Source organism: Aptenodytes forsteri, unplaced genomic scaffold, assembly GCF_000699145.1.
Source record: "Aptenodytes forsteri isolate BGI_AS27 unplaced genomic scaffold, ASM69914v1 Scaffold257, whole genome shotgun sequence".
NCBI classification, from domain to species: domain Eukaryota; kingdom Metazoa; phylum Chordata; class Aves; order Sphenisciformes; family Spheniscidae; genus Aptenodytes; species Aptenodytes forsteri.
In genome coordinates this window covers 2,395,292-2,416,597 of record NW_008795194.1, presented here as the reverse complement: position 1 = coordinate 2,416,597, position 21,306 = coordinate 2,395,292, and the positions used below count along the sequence as shown (strand labels likewise).

Genomic DNA, 21,306 nt, shown 5'->3' with positions numbered 1-21,306 from the left:
TTCTTTCTTTTGTTAAGGAAGATTTTTTTTTCTTTTTCATTTTTATAGGTTTTCTTAATGGTATGTTAATATGCTTTTAGCCATACATATTGTGATACTTAGGAAGTGATCTGGAGTTGTAGCAGGCTTCTCCCACTTGCTGCTGTCTGAATTGCAGTGCTTTTTACCTGCCTTGGGAGGCTCTTTTGTGCCAATGTAGCTTTCAGTGCTGCCTCTCCCCAGGCTGACCCGTGTGGCTGGTGTGGGAATGCACACTGCAGGTATCAGGATCTTCAAAATACACCTCGAGTGGAAGGCATTTGGAGAGGATGCCTGGACTATGTTTTATTTGTTTGCTGCTCCCTGAAGAGAAAGTACTCTGTGCCTCTCAAATTCTCTTGAGATCACTCTCATCATCCAGACATAGGTTAAGAAGGTTAAGAACAAAAAAAGAAAGCAAGTTTGTTCTAGCAAAGCGAAAAGTGAGATATTTGATTACCGAATTGAAAATACAGTTACAAAAGAGAAGCTTAAACATGCAATTCCAGATTATACGTAACAACAAGTAGCTCCATATTTTAGATTACTTGAGGGTTGGCAGTTTTATTCTCCCTGTTCCAGGGCAGCATGCTCAGGAGAATCTTGAATCTTTCTTACTCCCTTCAAATTTGCTGGATATGTATAAAATATAGACAAATGCAATAGCAAACTTTTTCTTCCCTAGATGAAAATACCTAGTTTCCCTCAGTTGCATCTCCTGAGATTTATTCCTCTTGGGAGAAATCAGAAGCGTATCACAAATAAGGCTGTGAGGTTTATGTCTTTGTTTCTTGGTACTGGATTAAAATGTCTGTTAGGGTTTCTCTTTTTTCCTATTTTGAGGTTGTCTGAACATAGTTCCATTTTAAAACATTTTTTCTACTTTGAATGACTTTCTTGTCAGATTGCATTTTTCTTCAAGTATTTCATGATTTATAAAATACGATTAATATTTCTTCTATGTACAATCTAGCCAAATTCACAACACTTAGTTCATTAGGAGCTTTACTGGAATACTTTACACAATAGTAACACTTAAGGGTTGTTAATTTCTCAGAGCTGTTTATTTCCTTTCCTGTCCTTCCCTTCTCCCATCCCCAAACTCTCACCAGTGTTTGGTTCATGCTGTCAGGTGTGCAGACTTTTTACTGTTAGTGGCTTCTCTGAAGTGTTTGCAGGACTAGGCAACAAAGAATGCCTTGCTTATTTCTTTTCAGGTGTGATGATAGGTAGTGTTTTGAGCAAAACCAGATCTTTTAATGAAATATGTTTTTAAAGGCTGCTTCAGTTGAAATTTGTAAAGGGAAAAAAAATCAGTATTGACAAATTCATGTATTATAATTACGCTATTTAAAAAGGCAGTTTGAACTCTTAAATAGATAAAGAACGTCCTGAGTTTTCATCCCATGTAATTTTTTTTCTTTAATAACCACTATGCTATTTTTTGCTGTTGAGCAAAGATTTGCACATAGGAAAATAAAAATACAGATTAAATTTTCAAAGATCACCACTCTGTTCTTCTCTAATCGCTGTTATGACAGTTCTACACTACAAACTGATGTTGGTTCAGAGTGAAAAACAACTGGTACAGAAACTTGCTAGCAGATCCCCTGATATAGATAGAATTACTATGATAGAAAGCTTTGTCTGTTTGGTTGTTATTGCTACGTGAGATGATACAACTCTGACAGAACAGCTTCATCTACTCACCGATGCTGTATTGTTAAAGCATAGGTGTAGCAGAAGTGCCGTGTGGATGATGGCTCAGTTACCATGACTTTAATGGTGCTAATTGTATTAAGCGTGAACAACTGGTGTGTGATTTATGTAATTTTGAGCAGCTGGGATGTGGAAAATTGATTTTTTTTAAAAAAAGTATTAAAATATCTTTAATTTCAGTTTTTTGTTACGATCAGCAAGCAGGCACATTGATTTAAATAAAGAGAAAATTTTTCATCAGAGATAGAACCTGTGGATTATTTTTACTGTCTTAATGATTCCTTAAGAGTGATTTCTTATTTTTTTCCCACTGACTCAGCAATCTGCATTGGTTCCACTTTATGCTACCCAGGAAAATGCATTGTGACTTCATACATCAGTTAAATTACTTATAGAGCGTAATATATTAAGAATACAGTTTCACTTTGCCAAAAAAAGATTTATTACATTTTTTACTCCGACAGTATTTACATGTGACTTGTGTTGAGTTGCATTTAATTGAAATGGGCATTCTGCATAAAGCAGCATAAAAGCATCGCTCTAAGGTTTGGGGTTTTAGAAAATTTTGACTTACATAAAAAGTGTTCAGCATGTTTAAAGTGGTTTTATTTATCAGAATATATTCAGTGTTTAAAACTGGCTTGTTAAATGCAGTAACTAACCACTAACTTGGTTCAGCAGTTTATTCAGGATTTTAAGACAGGTAGCTCTTGTATACATACCTTAATCACGGCTTGTAAGAAGAAAAGCACCTTTAGTGTTTCTTCTTTTATATTGAAAATCGACTAATTGCATATGTTGGTTTATTCAATCTAAAGAGGAGGCTGTTTACAGTAAATGCTCATTTAGCACTTAGTAGATCCTGTCATTCCAGATGCTTAACTAAATATGAAGGTAAAAATCCTTTGGATTTTGAAAAACATAGTCACGAGGGAAAACTTTTTCAGAAAAAGAACAGGTTTAGTATATGGGGAAATGGAAATACCTGCAACAGTTGGCTGCTTAGTGATCTTAAACTTTATTTAGTACTTTAAGAGTGCAGAGTTATCCCATAGAAAGGTCTAGTAGGTGTACTTATGCAATAGTGTTTCCTTTTTTTTTATATTCTTTGTAGTACAAACAGAATTGCATCTGCATATTAAGATACTTCTGCCAGGGAAGAATGTGTTTCTCTCTAACTTGGGTAGGAAAAATGAAAATGGAAAGCATCACCTTGCATATTTCTGAAAATTATTGGAAATAACATTATAAGGCAGGTAAAAGGTAAATGTTATCTTTCCAAAGAAGTTTGGAAAGTTAACATGGCATTCTTACACAGATAAACTCTGTATTGCTAACCAGATAAACAGCAATTTTGGTAGATTTAATTTATCATTTAATACATATATAGGAAATACAACAGTATAGACCTAGAAGTTTTAAAATAATTTCACTTGAACTCTGTTTATAAAACACACTTAAAATGCAAACATGAAGCAGTGATGGCAATTTAAATGTTATTTTACTGCTTATGTGAGAACATGCTTCATATGCATAATTTCTCTTTTTTCTTTTCCATTTTCAATATGAAGTAATGAAATTATGATAGGGAGACCAAAACCATCTGCATTCCGCGGGATTCAAGACCTTGCAGCTTTACAAGTGACTTTACTATAGGGTATTATAATTAAAAGAAAACAAAATCCTACTTTAAAAATATTGGTGGGTTTTTTTATTCACCCTAGGATAGAATCTTATATATCTTTCCAGAGACTTTTCATGATTTTTGAAGTGCTGTTAGCACAAACTTAAAGTAAGAAGCAGTTCCACCTTGACTCACAAGTATGTAGTAGCAATGAAAACAAATGCTCATGATTTAAATTTCCCTGAGGGACTAGAACTACAGTGATAACTCTTGTCCTGAGTAGTCCCAGAAAATGAACTAATAATTATGTGCTAATGTATTTTTTTATTTGGTTGTTGCTTTGCTGTGTTGTATGGAATCAGTGTAGAAAGATTATACCTGACTTACCCACCGGAAACTAGTTAAATTCCAGAGATGTGAGACTCCCCTAAGATGAGGAGCAACTTGTGTCCTGCAAAGGTGCATGTAATTCTCCATGACTCTCATGTTTCTGGGGAAGAAAAGCAATTCAGAAAAAACCCGATTTTTTTCAGCATTTGGGATGACTCAAAGGGCGTGTGGGATTGTTATATTATTTTCTTTTTTTTCCTGAACATCTTGAATATTCGTAGAATCATTAAATAGTGTTGGATAGTTAATCTTTGATCTTTTAACATGTTCATTACGTGACTGTGGCCTAATGGTGATTGGGCATACTTCTCTTGCTACCTCATCTTATATAGATTGTAAATACAGTTACCTCTAAAGGATAATGAAATAATTTTTCTGTACTTTTCAGACAACAAAACTTAATTTCAGTATTAATGTATTTTTGTACTGAAATGTTATCACTCATCACTTTTCATTTCCTGTCTTCTAGTTGAAGCTTTATATCAAACCACTTACCCAGAATATCTCCAGTACATTTACCTAGTGGCTCCAATATCTCTTATGATGCTAAACCCTCTCGGGTTTATCTTCTGTGAAATCCAGAAGTGGAGAGATAATCGCACTGTGTCACAGAGCAAAATCAAAATAGTGGGCCTAGCACTCCTTCGAGTTTTGCAGAACCCAATTGTATTCATGGTCTTCATAGGAATTGCCTCAAACTTTGTTCTTGGCCAGAAAATTCCCGAATACCTCGAAAACTTCCTTGACGGACTGGGCAGTTCATTTTCTGGCTCCGCACTTTTTTACCTTGGACTAACTATGGTGGGACAAACAAAAAAACTGACAAAGGGTATGTTTGTTGCACTGATCCTTCTCATCACAGCTAAACTGTAAGTTCGATTTATGTACTTTTATAATTTTGTTCTCTAGATGTTTTAAGCTCTGATTATACTGGTCAGATGGCTTTTCTCTCAAAATCATTATAGCGATAGTATGTTTCACTTCCAGTATTTTGGGTGACTGCTTCCCAAACTCTGATAGCATACAACTGTTAACTTTTAAAAGAAATTTTGCACACCACTAACCTGTTGTAAGGCTCTGCAGAAAAAAAAAATTGAGGGGTGCTGTGGCTTCATGGACTGCCCACAGACCATCTGTCACGAATTGGGTGTTTGGTGAATTACTAGCTTAAATTAAAATTTACTGGTTAAATAGTTAGACAAGAGCGAGTTTAAGTATTATTTGATTAGTATTTGTATTTTCTTTGGATTACACAACACGTCTCTAAATTAGTTGGTTTTCCTTGCTTTGTCTATAAATCTTTGAAACTGCTATATTGGAAGAGCTTAAAAATGGTCGCTTTACACTCTTAAACTGTCTGACTTTTAAGCATGAATAAATGACAATTTGTATTTAGAACTTACGCCATCATTATCTTCCCTTGAATATATCTCAGTTACTGGTGAACTAAATATTTTATTTGCTACGGAGCTACAATTAACATAATAGAACGATTGTTTGGTGGTTAAGTTTATACTGTAAAATTTGAAGGTACGTTTGAATATTAGTACAACTAACTAGCAAACTTAAAGACCTAGTCTGTAAACCAGCTCGATGACAAATTTTGTAAGAACATGAGGAAAAAATGTTTTTTCATGTTACCACTTTGCTTTACTGGTGAGTTTATGTAATCAGCCTGTGTAAGGCTTATGTAGTGAATCTATGTGAGATCTGGGGTATTGCTAAAGGCGAACAGAATAGCATTGATGTAGGGGTTTTTTTGCTGGCCAAAACTTTCAGAATGGGGTACTTAAGCTTGAGCCCTTATTGTATTTCAGACAGCTTGCAGAAAGGTGCTTAAGCTTAAGCTTGCTGACTGCTTATAGCTACTATTACTTTAACAGTTGAAAAATGAGGGGGGGTTTTATATTTTACCTTTCTAAATCTGAGGTTTATACAAAGAACGTGTCTGCACAATCAGAGAATGTTCTTATATCCCAGAGTTTGTTCCATTTTTTACAATTTTTTCTGTGTATGGACTTTTTTGGTTTAACCTGTAACACAAAATTTTTAAGCAGCTGGTAAATGTCATGGTAACAGTAAAGGCAATCATTCAAAGCAATGTCAGTATTTTGCTTTTCATAAATAGTACTCAAACAAGCCTTAAATTTCCTTTTGGTTCATTTTCTGAGTAAAGAAGAGTCTATTGCTATAGCTCGAGTAATATTTTTTTTTAATTACTTTTTTCCCTCTCTTTTCAGACTTATGATGCCATTTCTCTGTAGAGAAATGGTGGAACTTTTGGACAAGAGTGACAGCATAGTCAACCACACCAGTTTATCAAACTATGCATTTCTTTATGGAGTTTTTCCAGCAGCACCTGGTGTCGCAATATTTGCAAGTCAATTTAATATGGAAGTAGGAATTGTATGTAGTTAGCTCTTCCCAAACATGTACTAACTTTGAGCTTAATTTTGTTGATGACATACTTAAATAAATAAGTAGGCTTGATGACTTTGCTTTTCTGTGGTATAGACTCCTTAGATTTACTTGTACTCCCTAGACCTCAAATATAAATTATATTTCAGATTATTAATTAAGCAAAATACTCTTTCCTGATGTCTCAAGTGTCTTGATAGTACACGTTCATAAATAAGTCCTCATACTTTTCTTATTGGTGACTCTAGTAGGAAGAACTAGGATAACTTTAAATATAAAGAACTTGTATCTTTGTTGTGCGTTTGTTGTTTTTTGGTTTGGTTTTTTTTCGAAGACCTTATCTTTGAGCTACTGTTTTTGTAGGAAAAAACAGAAATTATGTTACTGCCTTCAGTAGGAAAAGTGTTAGCTTAATGCTGAAAACTTACGGAAGAACTTATGCTTTAACTGATTATATTTTGTTGCCCTTCAGTTAAATCTTGCTATAGAAATGTATTTTACTTTTTTTTTTATAGTAGAGGGTGTCAATTACCTTTTCAACTTAAAATACAAATTTTGTAACTGTTTCCTTTCTTCCGCTTGAAGTGACATTAAAACATTCCTGTTGAAAAAAAAAAAACGCTAAAAGTAAACCTTACAAGATAGAATTTTGCCCAAGAGAGATCTGTCGTATCTGTAGTATGAGTAACAATTCACACTTCCATCACTGTGCAAATTCTAGAAAGCAGAAAGACAATGAGAAACCAAAATAGAAATCACTTAAATGAAAATATATATGGCTTCTTCTCATTAATTGGTGCATTAGTATTTGCATAACTACATGTTTTCTTATTTATTTACAGTGAGAATCTTTGTATCCAAAAGTAAATTGTGACATTGTAAATCCACCCTTAGACTGTAGTCATCAGTATATTTGACACCCATGAAAAAGCTCTGTAAGAATTTGCAGTAGGGAACTCTCTATTCCTACTATTTCAGAAGCTTGTTAAAATTTTCAGTTTAACTGTGTGTATAAAATAGATACTTTCTGGCTCAAATTCTAAATAATTTGTTGTAGAAACAACTCAGTGTTTTGTTAAAGGTCTATGTATGTTTAATTCAAAGGTACAATTTTGCCAGTGGTTGTATTCCTGAAAGCAGATTATTTAGCTTGAGATCTGACTCACTCAGTTCTTGTTTCTGTTTGACTCTTTTTGCAGATTACCTCAGGCATGGTGATAAGCACTTTCGTGTCTGCACCTATTATGTATGTTTCTGCGTGGCTGTTGACCATTCCATCTATGGACCCCAACCCACTGGCATCTGCACTCCAAAATGTTAGCTTTGACATAAGTATTGTCAGCCTCATTTCTCTGGTAGGTGTTGATGAAGTGACATACAAAAGCACACTGTCTTGTCAGGGTAGCATTAGTACATAAGCAGCAAATTGAGTCATGATAAGATGACTCGCGTTTCCTCATCATATCCTGTTGCAGAAGGGTGAGGAAGGAGTTAAAAATCTTCTTGATTTAGCAGTGGGTGAGCTTGAAAGCTGCACTGTAGAGAAAGATAGATAAATAAATTAGAGCACTAGTGCAGGGCTTAAAAGTTTGTTCCTTTTCGTTGTTTGGGGTTTGGGGGGGAGGGGGAGGTTTGTTTTGTTTTGTTTTAAATAATAAGGTGTGGGGGAATAGCACTACTAGCTTACACCACAGGGAATAATTACATCAAGCCATTGTGATGCTATCACAGTAATGGAGGCTGTGTACAAACTTCAGCTCCAGAAATGTCAGTGAATATTTGTTTAATGAAATAGTAATAAGTATTAATGAAAATGTTTAATTTGAAAGTTTTAATTTAGCTTTATCAAATTCCTTTCCTAGAAATTCTGGGTGCACAGTTCTTAAAAAGTGGGTTGATAATCCAGAAGTCCAATGTGAATTGTGTTTTGGCTTTATAGGCACTACAGATAGTAGTTTATTTTGTTGGCTTTTTTAAAATAAAAACACCCGTGTTGGACGGAGTTGGAATTTTCCTAAGTTGTTGTCTTACCAAAGTCCTCTTGTGTTGAAACTGTGCCTTAAGGGAAGCCACAAGTGAACGCTGCTCTTGCTGTCCGCTGTCACGGATCATTGTGGGAGATTCGGGGAGGGGGAGGGGGGCGGGGATTTTAAATTCTAAATTGCCAGGCTACTCTGTGGTCATTTATGTCCTGAGGAACAACCAGGCTTCTGCACTCTAGAGGCAAGCTCTTAGTGCTTCCTGGATATATTTCACCATCATGAGAACACAAAGATGCATTGCTTTTTCTGGCCGTAGTTGCTGAGGCATAGGGACTGGCAGCAGATGGTGTGGAGCTGACTACAGTAGTCATGTTGCCAAGAAACTTTTCAAGAAGATTTGTTGTATATTTAATTTCACCGTAGTCTGCCAGAATACTCATCTTGTTCTTTTGGGTTTTGTTTTACTCTTAAATTCAATTTTTTCTTGTACGTTACAGATCTGGTCTCTTATTGTTGTTGTTCTCAGTAAGAAATACAAACAGCTTCCTCATATGATTACAACAAATTTACTTGTTGCTCAGGTCAGTAGTAAGAAGCATGCTGTTGTGTGAGTTTTGTTTTTTTAAGTCTTACTTTTAACATTTTTATAGGTTTGGTTTCTACAGTGATATCTTTGTAGCCATCTATGGAGGGCAGGGGAATCTACTGTGCGACTTGTCTAAACAACTTCTGTGCCTTAAAATACACCCTTGAAGAAAATTATAGTTGATGCTGGTAGTATGGTTTTCAAACAGAACTATAAGCAATCAGAATGGGGAGTGGCTTCTGAAATATATTTTTAGCATTATAAGTTACTACCTAATACTGTTGAGTGCACTTCTGTATCAATTTATGCCAATCTGAAGTCAGCAATGCCAGGATCGGCAGCAGCGTGTGTTTGACTCTATGGTGACCTGATTCAAGGAGCTAAATAGAAAACTAATCCCCATGCTGGTTTAGCTCCCTGAAGTGGCTCGCTGAGGGATCAGACAGGTGCCAGTGCTGATGCAAGGAAGACGTGTGGGAATGCATGGCTGGTGGCTAGGGAAGGGCAAAGCCGAATAGCTCTGGATTAATTTTAATTATTATTTAAACTGAGAAAAAGCTGTAGAGTACATGTTCCTTCTTCCCTTGAAGTTAACTGCACAACGTTGTTAAATAAACTGAGAAAAAGCTGTAGAGTACATGTTCCTTCTTCCCTTGAAGTTAACTGCGCAACTGTTGTTAAATTCAGTGAGAGTAGCCTGTGCTTGTAATACATGTGCGTGGTAGTGCTTTCTGAAGTGTTCTATAGTTTAAAAAAAACAAATATATATATAGTAAAGCGTCTGAGGTCTGATCATGGAGTCACATTTCAAAAAAGTCACATATGAGAGTTGCAGGTGCTTCTTGTCTATAACAGCAAAGTTAGCTTTAATCTTAAAATTTTGAACTACTGTACTACTGTTTCCATAATATTTCAGCCTACATTTTCAGATTCCTTCAGTACTAAAACTGTCATATATGCAGTATCACTGGGTGAAAACTTGTATAATTCTTCGCTGAGCAAACATCTGTTGACCTCAGCTTCATATCCAAATCATTTCAGATAAATGGTTTGTACTTAACAAAAGCTTTACATTTTACTACTTGTAAGACCTATAAAGATTTTTTTTTTTCCTGATTTGCCTTACTCCCAGTTTATCTGAGCTATATAACTGCTGTCAAAAAAACCCCTCCTGAAAATAGGGTACCGTAGTCAGTGACATAACTGTAATACTGAGTTTACTGCTGCACTGCTTTACTGCTATGAGAACTATCCAATTCATAAAATCACACTCAATGAATCTGGGGGTGGAGTTTTGAAGCTTATTGTAGCTACATTACACTGCGTTCAGTTTTTCTTGTCATCCTGCTTTCCCAATTTAAATGATGGCATCTTACCTTTCTTTCCAGTTTATTGCTTGCATTGGAATGATGGTATGGAATTTCATTGTTAAAGAAGAAGACATCACCATGCAGATCCTAGTATTTATATTTCTCTACAGCTCACTTTATAGCACCTACCTGTGGACAGGTATGGTTTTTCTAGGCAGAACCTAGGTACTGTAATAAAAGATTAACATACTGAAATAATTTTATTATATTCTTCAGAGTAATTGTTCCTTTCGCTTGTATGTAGTTCCACAAATATGCATACTTGTAAGCTGTGCCAAGCTGCAGCACTAGCAACACAGGGCTCCGTGTCAGGCGCTGCTTCTGCTATTGGAACCTTATACCTGGGCAGGTCTTGTTTGTCTTTGCTAGATATAGCAGCCTTACTAGCTTGTAACAAAAGACAAGAACCTGCTCTCAAGGCAGAAGCGATTACAAATAGAGTGAATGTGGTTGGTTGCCCTTCAGCTAGTCGAAATCTTATTGGTGATTTTTAATTAATGCAGAGCTTAAGATTTTAATTATTCAGCATTAAGTAGATTTAAAGACTTTGTGCCTCAGAAAACTAGGAAATACAGAATGAAAGGAAATACCAAAGTAGCTTTACCATTTTTTTTCCCCGGCAATTGTAATTTCTAAAAACAATGTGTGTTCTGCAGGTGTAGATGATTAATGAAGGGATTACTTGAAATAGGCAGAATTGAAAGATGCATCAAGAAGCTTGGAGAACCTTACATGTATGATTAAAAAAGAGACTTTGGGTATTCAGGAGACTTTTTATACCATTCTTGAGTCCACAAGTCTAAGGGTTTAATTCCTGTGGTGTTTTTGTGGAGTAAGTTGTATTTGTGTTTAGCTGAAATAGGTAGCTCGTGATTAGTATAGCCTAACATAAACACTATTTTTGCCTCAGCATGGGGAATGTTTCTGAGCTTCTGAGTTGTGAATAGAATAGGCAGTTCCAGAAGATACTCCTCTATATAGCTATATGTGTAAAGATATGTAAAACTTTTTTGTTAAATTTATCATTGACTTGTCAGTTTTTAAAGAAATGTTATAACAGAATACAACATTTTTTGGTTACTTAAGATTGTCAGTCTAGAACAACTGCTGTTGATACCCTAAGAAATTAGTTACTTGTGTCTTAAATGTTCTTACAACGTCTTTTATACACTTGTGAACCTTTCTAAGCATTTAGAAGTGGATGTTTAATATAAAACGTCCTGGAATTTCTTCAATGTTTCATTATTAATATGATTTTTTTTAAGATAATAGATGTTTCTATTTTACTTTCTCAGAATACAACATGAAAAACAATTTTGGACTATTTGAAGGTCTGAGAAGAATATCTTGGTTATTGAGCAGGTCATATCATAGAGTTTCTAGGCTCTGTATTTATCAGTTCCCTTTTTAACAAGGCATTTCTTGGTTTTTTGTAGGTTTTCTATCTTTCTCTTTGTTTCTGTTGAGGAAGAGAGAAACAGTAAAGATTCCCATTGGATTTATCATCATAGCTGGATGGGGGTAAGTTAATTCAGATGTTTCCCTGTAGAATTAGTGGGAGCATGCTAAATAAGTTACTTTGTTTGTATTTTGCTCTTTCAGTGTCCCAACACTTCTGGTGGGAATCTTACTAATTGTTGGCGAACGTAACAACACTAGTATTGACTCTGCCTTTTTCTATGGAAAATACCAGGTATGAACATGTTCTGTCCTCATCACCTCAGACTTCTGCCATGTCCAATACATTATTGAGAAATCGCGTTCTCTGCTTCTTATGTCAGTAGCTTTCAGTCAAAGTACAGGCTACCATAATAACAGTATCGTTATAGAATGCTTATAGATTGATACAAAAATGTATTTCTGTAATGAACCACTAGGAAAACTTGTTTGAACAAGGACCTTCACATTTAGGCAGCTGCGACTAAGAAAAAGAGGGAGTAGGTTTCCCAAAGAAAAGGCTTAGGAGTGGTAATGAATTGCCGAGCCCTTTTCCTGGTGACTAATTTGTAGTCTCACTTGATAATTATCTAAAATTGTTACCATCCAATAGCTAATTAATGGCTTTTGGTCTGTAATAGATAGGATCTACATTACATGTGTAGCAGCTGCTTGCACTATGGGAGACTTCTCTGCACAATCATGCATTGAAAGTCCCTGAGCCTGAACTACAGTTTTTACCAATAAATAATTCCTCTTATCAGAGGATGTGAAGTGCACCAGCATAGATATTTGTTGTGTTTTCCGTCTGTCTGTCTTATGGATAGAGAGGCTATGAGTCTCTCAAGGTTATTCATGTGGCACTTTCACAAGTACTAAAATACCCAGAGTCCACTGTGAGGCTATCAGTGGCAGATGATTAGAAGGAAAGGTTAATTAATGGGATGCTCCCCATTGGAGAAAGCGTGGAAATTAGAGCTGTGCCAGAGGGTGACAAGAGCACATACCTCTTTGGAATTAAAAGGTACCTGAACAGAACTTAAACTGGAGCACTAATGATCCTGAGGGGAAAGATTATGATGGTGAGGGGATGTTTTTGGATTGCATGGGAAATAGGGGTCCCCATGGGAAAATAGGGGTCTTTAAAAAAGAGCTGAGTTACTCAGGCAAGGAAAATTAGTCTCGTGTACTGATTGCTCCTTCAATGCCATAAGATGCATTGTAAATGCAAATGTAAATATAAAAACTCTGTCTTATTCAGATGCATTTGTTAGTATATTTAGGAAAGTACAGAAGTTAGATAGACAGATATATGCAAATATTTTCCTTTATTTTCTATTTAAGTGTATTTTCTTTGCTCTCTTAACAGATAATTACCACAGCAGTGATCCTGTTCATCAGTATATTGATGTCAGGTATCTCACTTATGTGCATGAACAGAAATAGGCAAGAGTCAAGCTATGAGATATTGAACCCATATTCACCGCGTAGCCAAGTGGAGGAAGTTGAAGTGGAAGGGAGTGAGGGGAATCGAGTTTCAGCCACTGTGCCTCAGCCTTCTGCAGAATCTTCTGCACAGCCTTCTCGAGGATCTTCTGCACAGCCATCTACAGAAAGAGGTGGGGAAAGTAGATTTGCAAAAGAATACATGGCTTGGGATACAATAAAATAATGTTCCAGATTTAATTCTGACCTGGGAAGGACAGCTGTTTACACCTTCAAGCATTATGCTAGGACAGAAGAAAATCTAGATATAACTGCCCAGGGATTTAGGCTTATGTTTCTAAGGAAAGTTTGATGATTATCACTATAAGGGTGGGGGAAGTGGACAGGAAAAAAAGCATGTGTATTGTTTTTATGTAAGTAATGGTATCTTGATAAGGATGTGATAAATGCAGTCCACTAGGTGTCTTAGATTGTTTACCCACTAAACCATCTCTCCGAGAATGAATGGTATGCCTGCAGCATTGCTACTCAATGTGTTTCTAATCCTCCTTGTTTGTATGCAGCCCTTTTGATCACCTCCTGTATATTTTCCCTCTAGCTAAAAGTACTTGTGTTGCTTCCGTGGTGGTAGTGCTATGTTAAATATTTCTATATATTAGTAGTGTAACCCATTTACCCTCTCAGCACATTGGAAAAATTAAGTCTGGTTTCTCCTTTTGGGTTATTTTTGAGCATAATAGTTAAAGCTGTATAGAATATATTGTTATACTTGGAAAATAAATTATGGTAGTGAAGAAAGCTAACTATCCTGTTACTGTATATGCTTAATAGGTTGCTGTTCTTGTCAAACAACAAATGGTGAATTATCCTGTGCTAGAGAGAGCAAAGCAGTGTCAAATGCTGTTGAAAGCAAGGTTCCTCCAATTGAGACAGGTAAAGCAGTAGTGTCTCCTTGGTCTAATACTACAAACCCTTCCACAACATTTATGTGTGTTGTTCACACAAAGAAACTAGGCTGTTGTTCTCTCAACTCTACCTGGATAACTTCTATTTCATATTAAATTCAAGTATTAGGCAATATGTTAGGTGTTTGTTCTCTTCTGCCTGATAGTTAATTAGTAATCTTTCAGTGCTCAAGATGGACAGTTGTTTTGGGTTGGGTTTTTTACCACTAAGCTACTTTAATATGTCCTTCTGAGTGTTTAGACTTTACGTCTCCATCATTGCCTTGTTTGGACACTGGGAAGTTGAATGCGTAACCCTACTTCACCTCAAGTTTTCAACTTAAACACACTTTTTTACATTCTCATATTCAGATCTTGTGTCTTCTAAAAAGGCCTTTGAAGCCTTTGTTGTAATCATGCACAGGTTTTGAATGAGAAACTTTAGATCCAGAGGAGCAAGCACTTACTGGAGATTAGATCAAATGTCCATGCTGCTGTATGATCCATGTCTAGGGGAGAGTAGATGTAGAAAATTGACTTAAGGGGGCCTTAGGAGTCACTAAAATAGAAAAAATGGATCAAAGTGACTGTTCAGCACCTGATGGAAAACTGCATGCTCAGCCCATTCTCATCGTACATCGCTTTCAATAATCAAAACTAGCTGCAGTGGAACCTTTCTTTTTTTTCTATTTTCTTTTTCTTAGTTTTTTAAATCCTTAACAAGGAAGTCCATATTCTTATGCTTTGTTTGGATGCAAAATAACTTTAAACAAATCCAAATATTTCACACTGAAACATATTTAGTTATGTCTCCTGTCATAAAATGCTAGCTTTCCACCTATTGCCAACTGTTTTATCTATTAAGTAATTCAAACAAGCATCATAAGAATGTCTTCCAATGATGGAGGAGGGCCAGTTTAATTTTCTTACCCTAAAAGATAAGGTAGAAAATATCTTATGATTGAGTGGCAATTTTTTCGACCTACTGAGTGAACACTTCAAAACTGTAAGTCGGTAAAAGCAAATTGTAATGGATACACTTGTGTAACTTTGGCTGTAATAATTACTAATCCTTCTACTATCCCATTAAACTGCTATGACAGGTATCTGGTGCAAATACTTAGGTATGTCCTTGCCAGGAAGTTTTTCACTGCCATCTAGAGGAAGATACTCAGAATTCCTTAGAACTCTAGCTGGAAGACAAGCATCCATTCTCTGTGTGTTTGGCTCTTTTGGTTGATAGAATTATGACAGTGTTCTGATATACCATGTTAAAAAATACAGTCACAGAACTGAAATAAATACGGTTGCTTGTCTGATCTAGAGCTCAACAACGCTGAGATACAGAATAAAAACATCAGAGCTGATGGTACACTTGAAATATTTATTCCAGAAATTTATTTGAAGTTTAAAAACTGTTCTGAGAAAATGCTATTTTTTCATTATTTCTAGTAGTGTTTTCTAAATGTTAACCACAACTTAAGTTTGCATTGAACCTTTGCAAGAAGAGTTCTGTTGCAAAAAGTTTCTTCATTTTAGGAGCACACGTAAGCTACTGTTTCATTTGATTCATCAGATGTCTGAACAGGTTATTGTCAAAGCTCATATTAAATTTTATGTGTGTGACTTCAGTACAGATACTTACAAGGTAATTTAAGTCAGCAGGTTACATTAACAAGTTTGTTCATGGAGTTCGTAAGTTAGAAGCCTAATGAAAAATTCTGGTTTGTTTTTCAGCTGATCAGTGTGTGAGTTGTTGCAGTGCTCAAACCTGCATATTGGCTCAGGAAGAACAGCTTCTACAGACTGGAGACAAACAGCTGGCCAGACATGTGCTGCTGTGCTTACTTCTTGTTGTCGGCCTGTTTGCTGTAAATATTTTTTTCTCCCCATGTTGTTTAACTCATTGAGGTGGAATGATTTTTAGGAAAGCTATGTAGACAGTCCAGTAAAAATCTTCCAATTCCTCATGTAACAATTCATTAAATAAGTTAGAGGCTTTATTTTGTTCCCTTACTGGAAGAGGGATATCATAAAATTAATTTTTCTGTGCCACATCATAAATTAAAGGCAAGTTAAGATTGATGATGTTAGTGAGCAAGCCACACTGGAGAACCCTAAAGGGGAAAAAAAATGGAATTCTATCATTTGATAATTAATTCATCACTACCGCCCCTCTTCCCATTTTTCTCAAGAGCAGTCTTATTCATAAATTAAAGGCAAGTTAAGATTGATGATGTTAGTGAGCAAGCCACACTGGAGAACCCTAAAGGGGAAAAAAAATGGAATTCTATCATTTGATAATTAATTCATCACTACCGCCCCTCTTCCCATTTTTCTCAAGAGCTAGTCTTATTCCCGAGACAATAATCAATTAAAAATATAAAGTGAATTCTACTTCTGAAGGAGACTGTACAAAAATTGTTTCAATCTGATTGTCTTATATCTGGAACTTGGATTTCTTTGAGGTGCTTTAATAATGAAGAATAATGTAAGACTTTATTTGAAATGGGAAAATGCAGTTTTGTTGCTTTTAGTGGTGGTTTGGAGGCAATGTAGCTAGGCTGGTATTGCCAAGCATCATTATTGACTAGATCCCAGCTGTGAAGGTGGCTGCTCCTGTGTAAAAGTGTGAAATACCAGAATGTAATTCATTGGGGATATAATTTGAATTTTTAACTGTGACAAAGATGAGAAACAACTCTCTCTGAGTGTAATGCTCAAAGTTGAGCTTCTTGCGGATGACAGTTAAGGGGGAAGTATTTTTATTTGAAATGGAAAATACTATGGCACAAATATGTAATACTGCAAAGCAGGACAGTGTGGCACAACTATGTAGTGTAATAGTTACTGCTTTTCAGGTCCTGTTAAATTACAAAATGGAAGTTTTCCTTCCCTCAAATTTCCTGTATCAAATATTCTATGCTAATATATTTTTTACATCCTCTGTATTTAAGAGGTGTCCCAAATGTTAACCTCTATTTTAGTTGTATCTGAATGATTACATATATACTATGAACTGAGACCAGTTACATTAAAGAATTAGCCTTTACACCCGAAGGGGTTAACTTTGGAAGTTTTTTTGTTCTGTCAGGCATCTAAAATAGCTGAAGTGGTATGTGCTTCAGCTTAACGCAATCTTAACTATGCAGAAAAGATGTAGAAAGCACTGGTCTCAGCCAAACAGGCCTAAAGACAAATACTGCAAATCTGTCTGGGCTAATATTGTCTGTGTTAGGTTGAATACTTATATGCTTAAGGCAAGTTCCTGATGTAAACATATGAAGGGGCAGGACCTCTACACTGGTTGTTTTGCATTATTTTGTTTAAAACCAAACAAGCTTCCCCCCGCCCACTATTAAGTCTAACTAAAACTGATGTTTTAAGGTGTTTATTCCCTCTTATTTGTCTTTATCTGAATCATTTGTTAAATAAAGACAGTGAAAATGTGCAAGAATCTGTTAGCATGTGAAGAGTAAGAAAGTGCTTGTGATTTTTAACAGTCAGGCTAGGTTTGTGGTTTTTGTTGTTTTTTTTTTTTTTCTTAACAGAATCTTTCCAGTTGTTTGTGGTGGCTGTTCAACCAAGAGCCTGGAAGGCTATATGTGGAATTGCAGTTCTTCTGTGCTGTGTTTAATTTTGGTCAGGTACTTATCAACTTCTGTTCTGAAAATGACTTTGTTAGTGGGTGTTGCAGCACATGCTGTTACAAGCACTGTAAGTTGAAGTCCTCAAACAATGCTGAAGTCACCAGCTCCTTATGTTGTTTTGCCTTTTTTTCTCAAGCTTTTTCTTTTGCTTTGATAGCTTTCTTATCATAATGCATGTCTTTTATGTGCATGAACGTGTTTTGTGTGCATGAACACTTTCAAAGGTACAAATGACAACTGGGTGCCAAATGCCTATGGAAATTGAGTAGGATTTTAGCCTTATTTGTACCAGAAAGTTTCACCGGTGTCACTTCTGTAGAATTACACCAGTATAACTAAATAGGTGCAAGATGGCTACATGGATACTTTCGCTGTAAGGCTTTAAGATATTATCTCTTCAGTTTCAGTTACAGCACCATTAACTAATAGCTGACAATTAGATGTATAATTGTTCCAGCTCCACGTAGCCTATTTCAGTGCAAACTGACACAAGACAGCTTTGTTATCTAGGAGGGTGAAAGCAAGGCAGTGTTAATACACATACTAGAGGAATGTTTTACAGATCCGTGGATGTGCCTACAAGATGCACCGCAGTATCAAGTAATGATAGTAGTTTTGATACAAAAGCAGCACAGAAAAATGAATTAACTAGAGAACATTCTAGTGTTCAAATTAGAATAAGTTGGTTCTTTTCTTGACATTAACCAAGACATTTAAATAACTGGCTATGTAAGGTTACTGATGTTTTAAGTGTCAGATGCCATGTCACAGCATTAGGTTTACTGAACTGTTCTTGGAACAGTTTCTTTGATGGACTGTTATGTATTAATCTGCCTTTCTAAGGCCCAAATGAAAAATCAAAGCAGATACAAAATGCATTTGGAATGATATCTAGAGAAGAGGGATACTTCTCACGTGTGTTTTGGCAATGAGTTTTTAACATTTTATTTCTGTTCTTTAGAAACCAAAGGTTTTGCTTAAAGTTGCTTTTTCTGTATTTTTTCCTGTAGGGCTTCATTTCCTTCGGTATTTTTGGCTTAGATAAGCATTTAATCATTCTACCATTCAAGCGAAGGTAAATAGAAACTTTACACTTACACCTAAAAACTTAGTTATTAAAGATAATAATTTTTAAAGGGTACTGAGTGTTCGGTGCCATTGCATTCCATTTCCTATTTGTTTGATCTTCCAAATTTCTTTTCTCTTCCAGTTGTGGAGAGCTAACTGCAGTTCACTGTGCATGAGTTTTTACTGCTGTCCTAATGACACTCCCAAAGACAAAAATCCCACAGGCTCCCTGTAGACAAAATCTTTGGCAAATAATAGCGAAGTATGTGATTGGATCAGTGAGATGATGGATCTTGAGAAATAATTTCAGCTGATAAATTAAAACTTTGATGCGAATGCTGAACCAGGTTCTATCATGACTGTTTTAAAGTCCTGTATTCATAACCTCATGCAAGTGCTTTGTGTGGATGGACACTTTCATTGATACCTCACTGTGGAGGCATAAGTTGTACAAAGCCATCTTTGACTTAGAGTTAACTGGCTGCGGTGTGAATCCAGCAGCTAAAGCTGGCTCCCAACTACTCTCTGTCCTTCCTTCTGCCTGAGCCTAGAATAAAACCTCTCAGTGTTCAAAGGCCATACAAGTTTATTAGGAAGATTGTATATAAAGTATTGGGCACAAAAACAGTAAAACAGAACAGAACTCATGGGAAGCTTATCACAACTATCATTTGCAGTTTCCTTAAAAATGCCTTTGATTGATTTGTTGGTTTCATTTATTTTCTTTTTTTCTTTTTTCCTTTTTTTTTTTTTTTTGGTTAAAAGACTTGAATTCCTCTGGGGAGGAAGAGAAGCAGCAGGGCATACGGATCCCTCTGTACCTGAGGAAATCAGGATGACCTGTCAACAGTTTGTTCGTTATCATAGAGATCACTGTGTCAAAAGCATTGTCAGAGGCAGAAGGTAAGGTTCCTCCCTGCACATATAACTTGTTACAAAGGTCACCTTTTGAAAATAATGAAATGCAGTTTAATCTGTCTGTGGGCGATTCCTTTTGTGGCATATTTATTCAAACCTCAAGGTGAGGATTAAGAATTTAGCAGTAGCAGAGAAATGTTTCTAGTCTCAGACTGAACCATTGAGGTGCAAGCTATCACATTGTCCCATCTAGATTTTATATAAATTATAAAAAGTTTTACATCATTAAGGCATGGCCCTAGTTTTTGCATTTAGCTGGAGTTCAGGAGAGAAAATCTTTCTGAATAAATGTATATGGTAATGCCTGTAATAGCGTGCCTGTGTCTGAGTTTTGTCAAACTTGAGACCCTTCATTTGTTTTGTTTTGAGATTAAGACGGTGTCAGTATTTATGTGACTGATTGTTTACTAATAAATAGCTTTTACAGGAGGCAAAACTATTGCAATTGATGTCAGTGTGTACTCAGAGGCCACTCAATACGTGAGATTACAGTGTTTTTAGGACCTTTACCTCTCTGAGTTCATACAATTTCTTTTGCTCATTCCTCTTGTGAGGCCTAATCCTCAATTTGTGAGATCAGCAAAGCTTTCAGATGCAAATTATGATACCCAAATCAAGGATTATGTGTTCAGGTACGTGTAGGTGGATGAGAAGAGAAATGCAGACAGAAGCAGCAGGAACAAGAAAAAGATTCTGCCTTTATTTAAATATTTACTGCATGAAATGGAGACATGAAGAATTGTTCTAACAGGACACTTCAACTTGTTGTGTGAGCTTTTAAGTAGGACTAGTTTGGCGGGACGGGGTGGTCTTTTAATGGTCAGATAGTCCAAAATCACATTCCAGAACTGTTTTTTGACAGCATCATGATTTTGTTCAGTCTCCTCAGAAATCAGTAATGTTCCATAAGAAATAAAGTAATGAAGTTATCCATTTAGGAAAAATGAACTATGGCAGTTCAAGGACTTGTTTCTTTCATGCCAGACAGAAAAGATGTATCAGAAAATGTTTGTTTTGAAATAGGACAGGTTTTACAGCTGTTTCCTGTGCCTCTGCTGCTATTGTGGTTTCTTGTGCTTTGGGCTGTTCGTTTGGTTGGGTTTGTGGGGTTTTTTTTAATCGTATATCACCTGAGAATACATCAAACTGACATTTGTTGCTTCATTGTTTTAATATTATGTTTGTGTGGAATTAGTTTCATGTCTTATTTCTCCTTGTGAGTTCAAAGAAAGCATTTATCTTCTCATTTTAAATATTCATCTAACTTGATCTTATCCTCTTTGATTTAAACGTACTGTAACTGAGACCTTGTAATCATGGATTGTTATTTATTTTAATTTTTGCTTCTCTGCTAACAGATGTTAACACTTGCTCTGTGTTACTGCTGCTTTTAACTTAAAAAAAAAATAGAGAAAGAAGTTTGTTTTTTGCTGTGTAGCTGTTAATCTTCAGAAACCCTGTGCTTGGGTTCCATAGAGCAGATTTTAGATAACCAGAAACATTCATTGCTGCAGGTAAATTTCTGAATGGTATTTTTACTGCAACTAGGTAGATGTTAGTGGCATTGCCTCATAAATATGTAAAAGCAAATTAGTTTAGTCTTGTCGTAAAGGTTTTGTTTATTCTTAGTACTACCTGTGTGGTAAATATTTAAGCAGATATGCAAGTTAAATGGTTTTTGTTTACAATATATGTAAGCAGTTAGTGTCTGTTTAAAGCTGTAGAGAAATTATAAA

At 35.8% G+C, this 21,306-nt stretch overlaps 1 protein-coding gene across 3 annotated transcripts in view; it reads left to right on the top strand.

Moving 5' to 3' along the window:
- Positions 1–21,306, top strand: part of GPR155 (G protein-coupled receptor 155) — a 31,124-nt gene that overhangs the window by 7,344 nt on the left and 2,474 nt on the right. For 2 of the 3 annotated variants that reach the window (XM_009278587.2, XM_009278588.2), the window contains exons 3-15: positions 4,221–4,620; positions 5,992–6,157; positions 7,369–7,524; positions 8,649–8,732; positions 10,126–10,246; positions 11,544–11,628; positions 11,710–11,800; positions 12,914–13,163; positions 13,822–13,923; positions 15,672–15,805; positions 17,486–17,581; positions 18,595–18,659; positions 19,418–19,555. In XM_009278587.2, coding sequence (XP_009276862.1) covers positions 4,221–4,620; positions 5,992–6,157; positions 7,369–7,524; positions 8,649–8,732; positions 10,126–10,246; positions 11,544–11,628; positions 11,710–11,800; positions 12,914–13,163; positions 13,822–13,923; positions 15,672–15,805; positions 17,486–17,581; positions 18,595–18,659; positions 19,418–19,555 — 1,888 coding nt within the window. The remainder of the gene's footprint in view (positions 1–4,220; positions 4,621–5,991; positions 6,158–7,368; positions 7,525–8,648; positions 8,733–10,125; positions 10,247–11,543; positions 11,629–11,709; positions 11,801–12,913; positions 13,164–13,821; positions 13,924–15,671; positions 15,806–17,485; positions 17,582–18,594; positions 18,660–19,417; positions 19,556–21,306) is intronic. The other variant, XM_009278589.2, reaches the window with a different exon arrangement.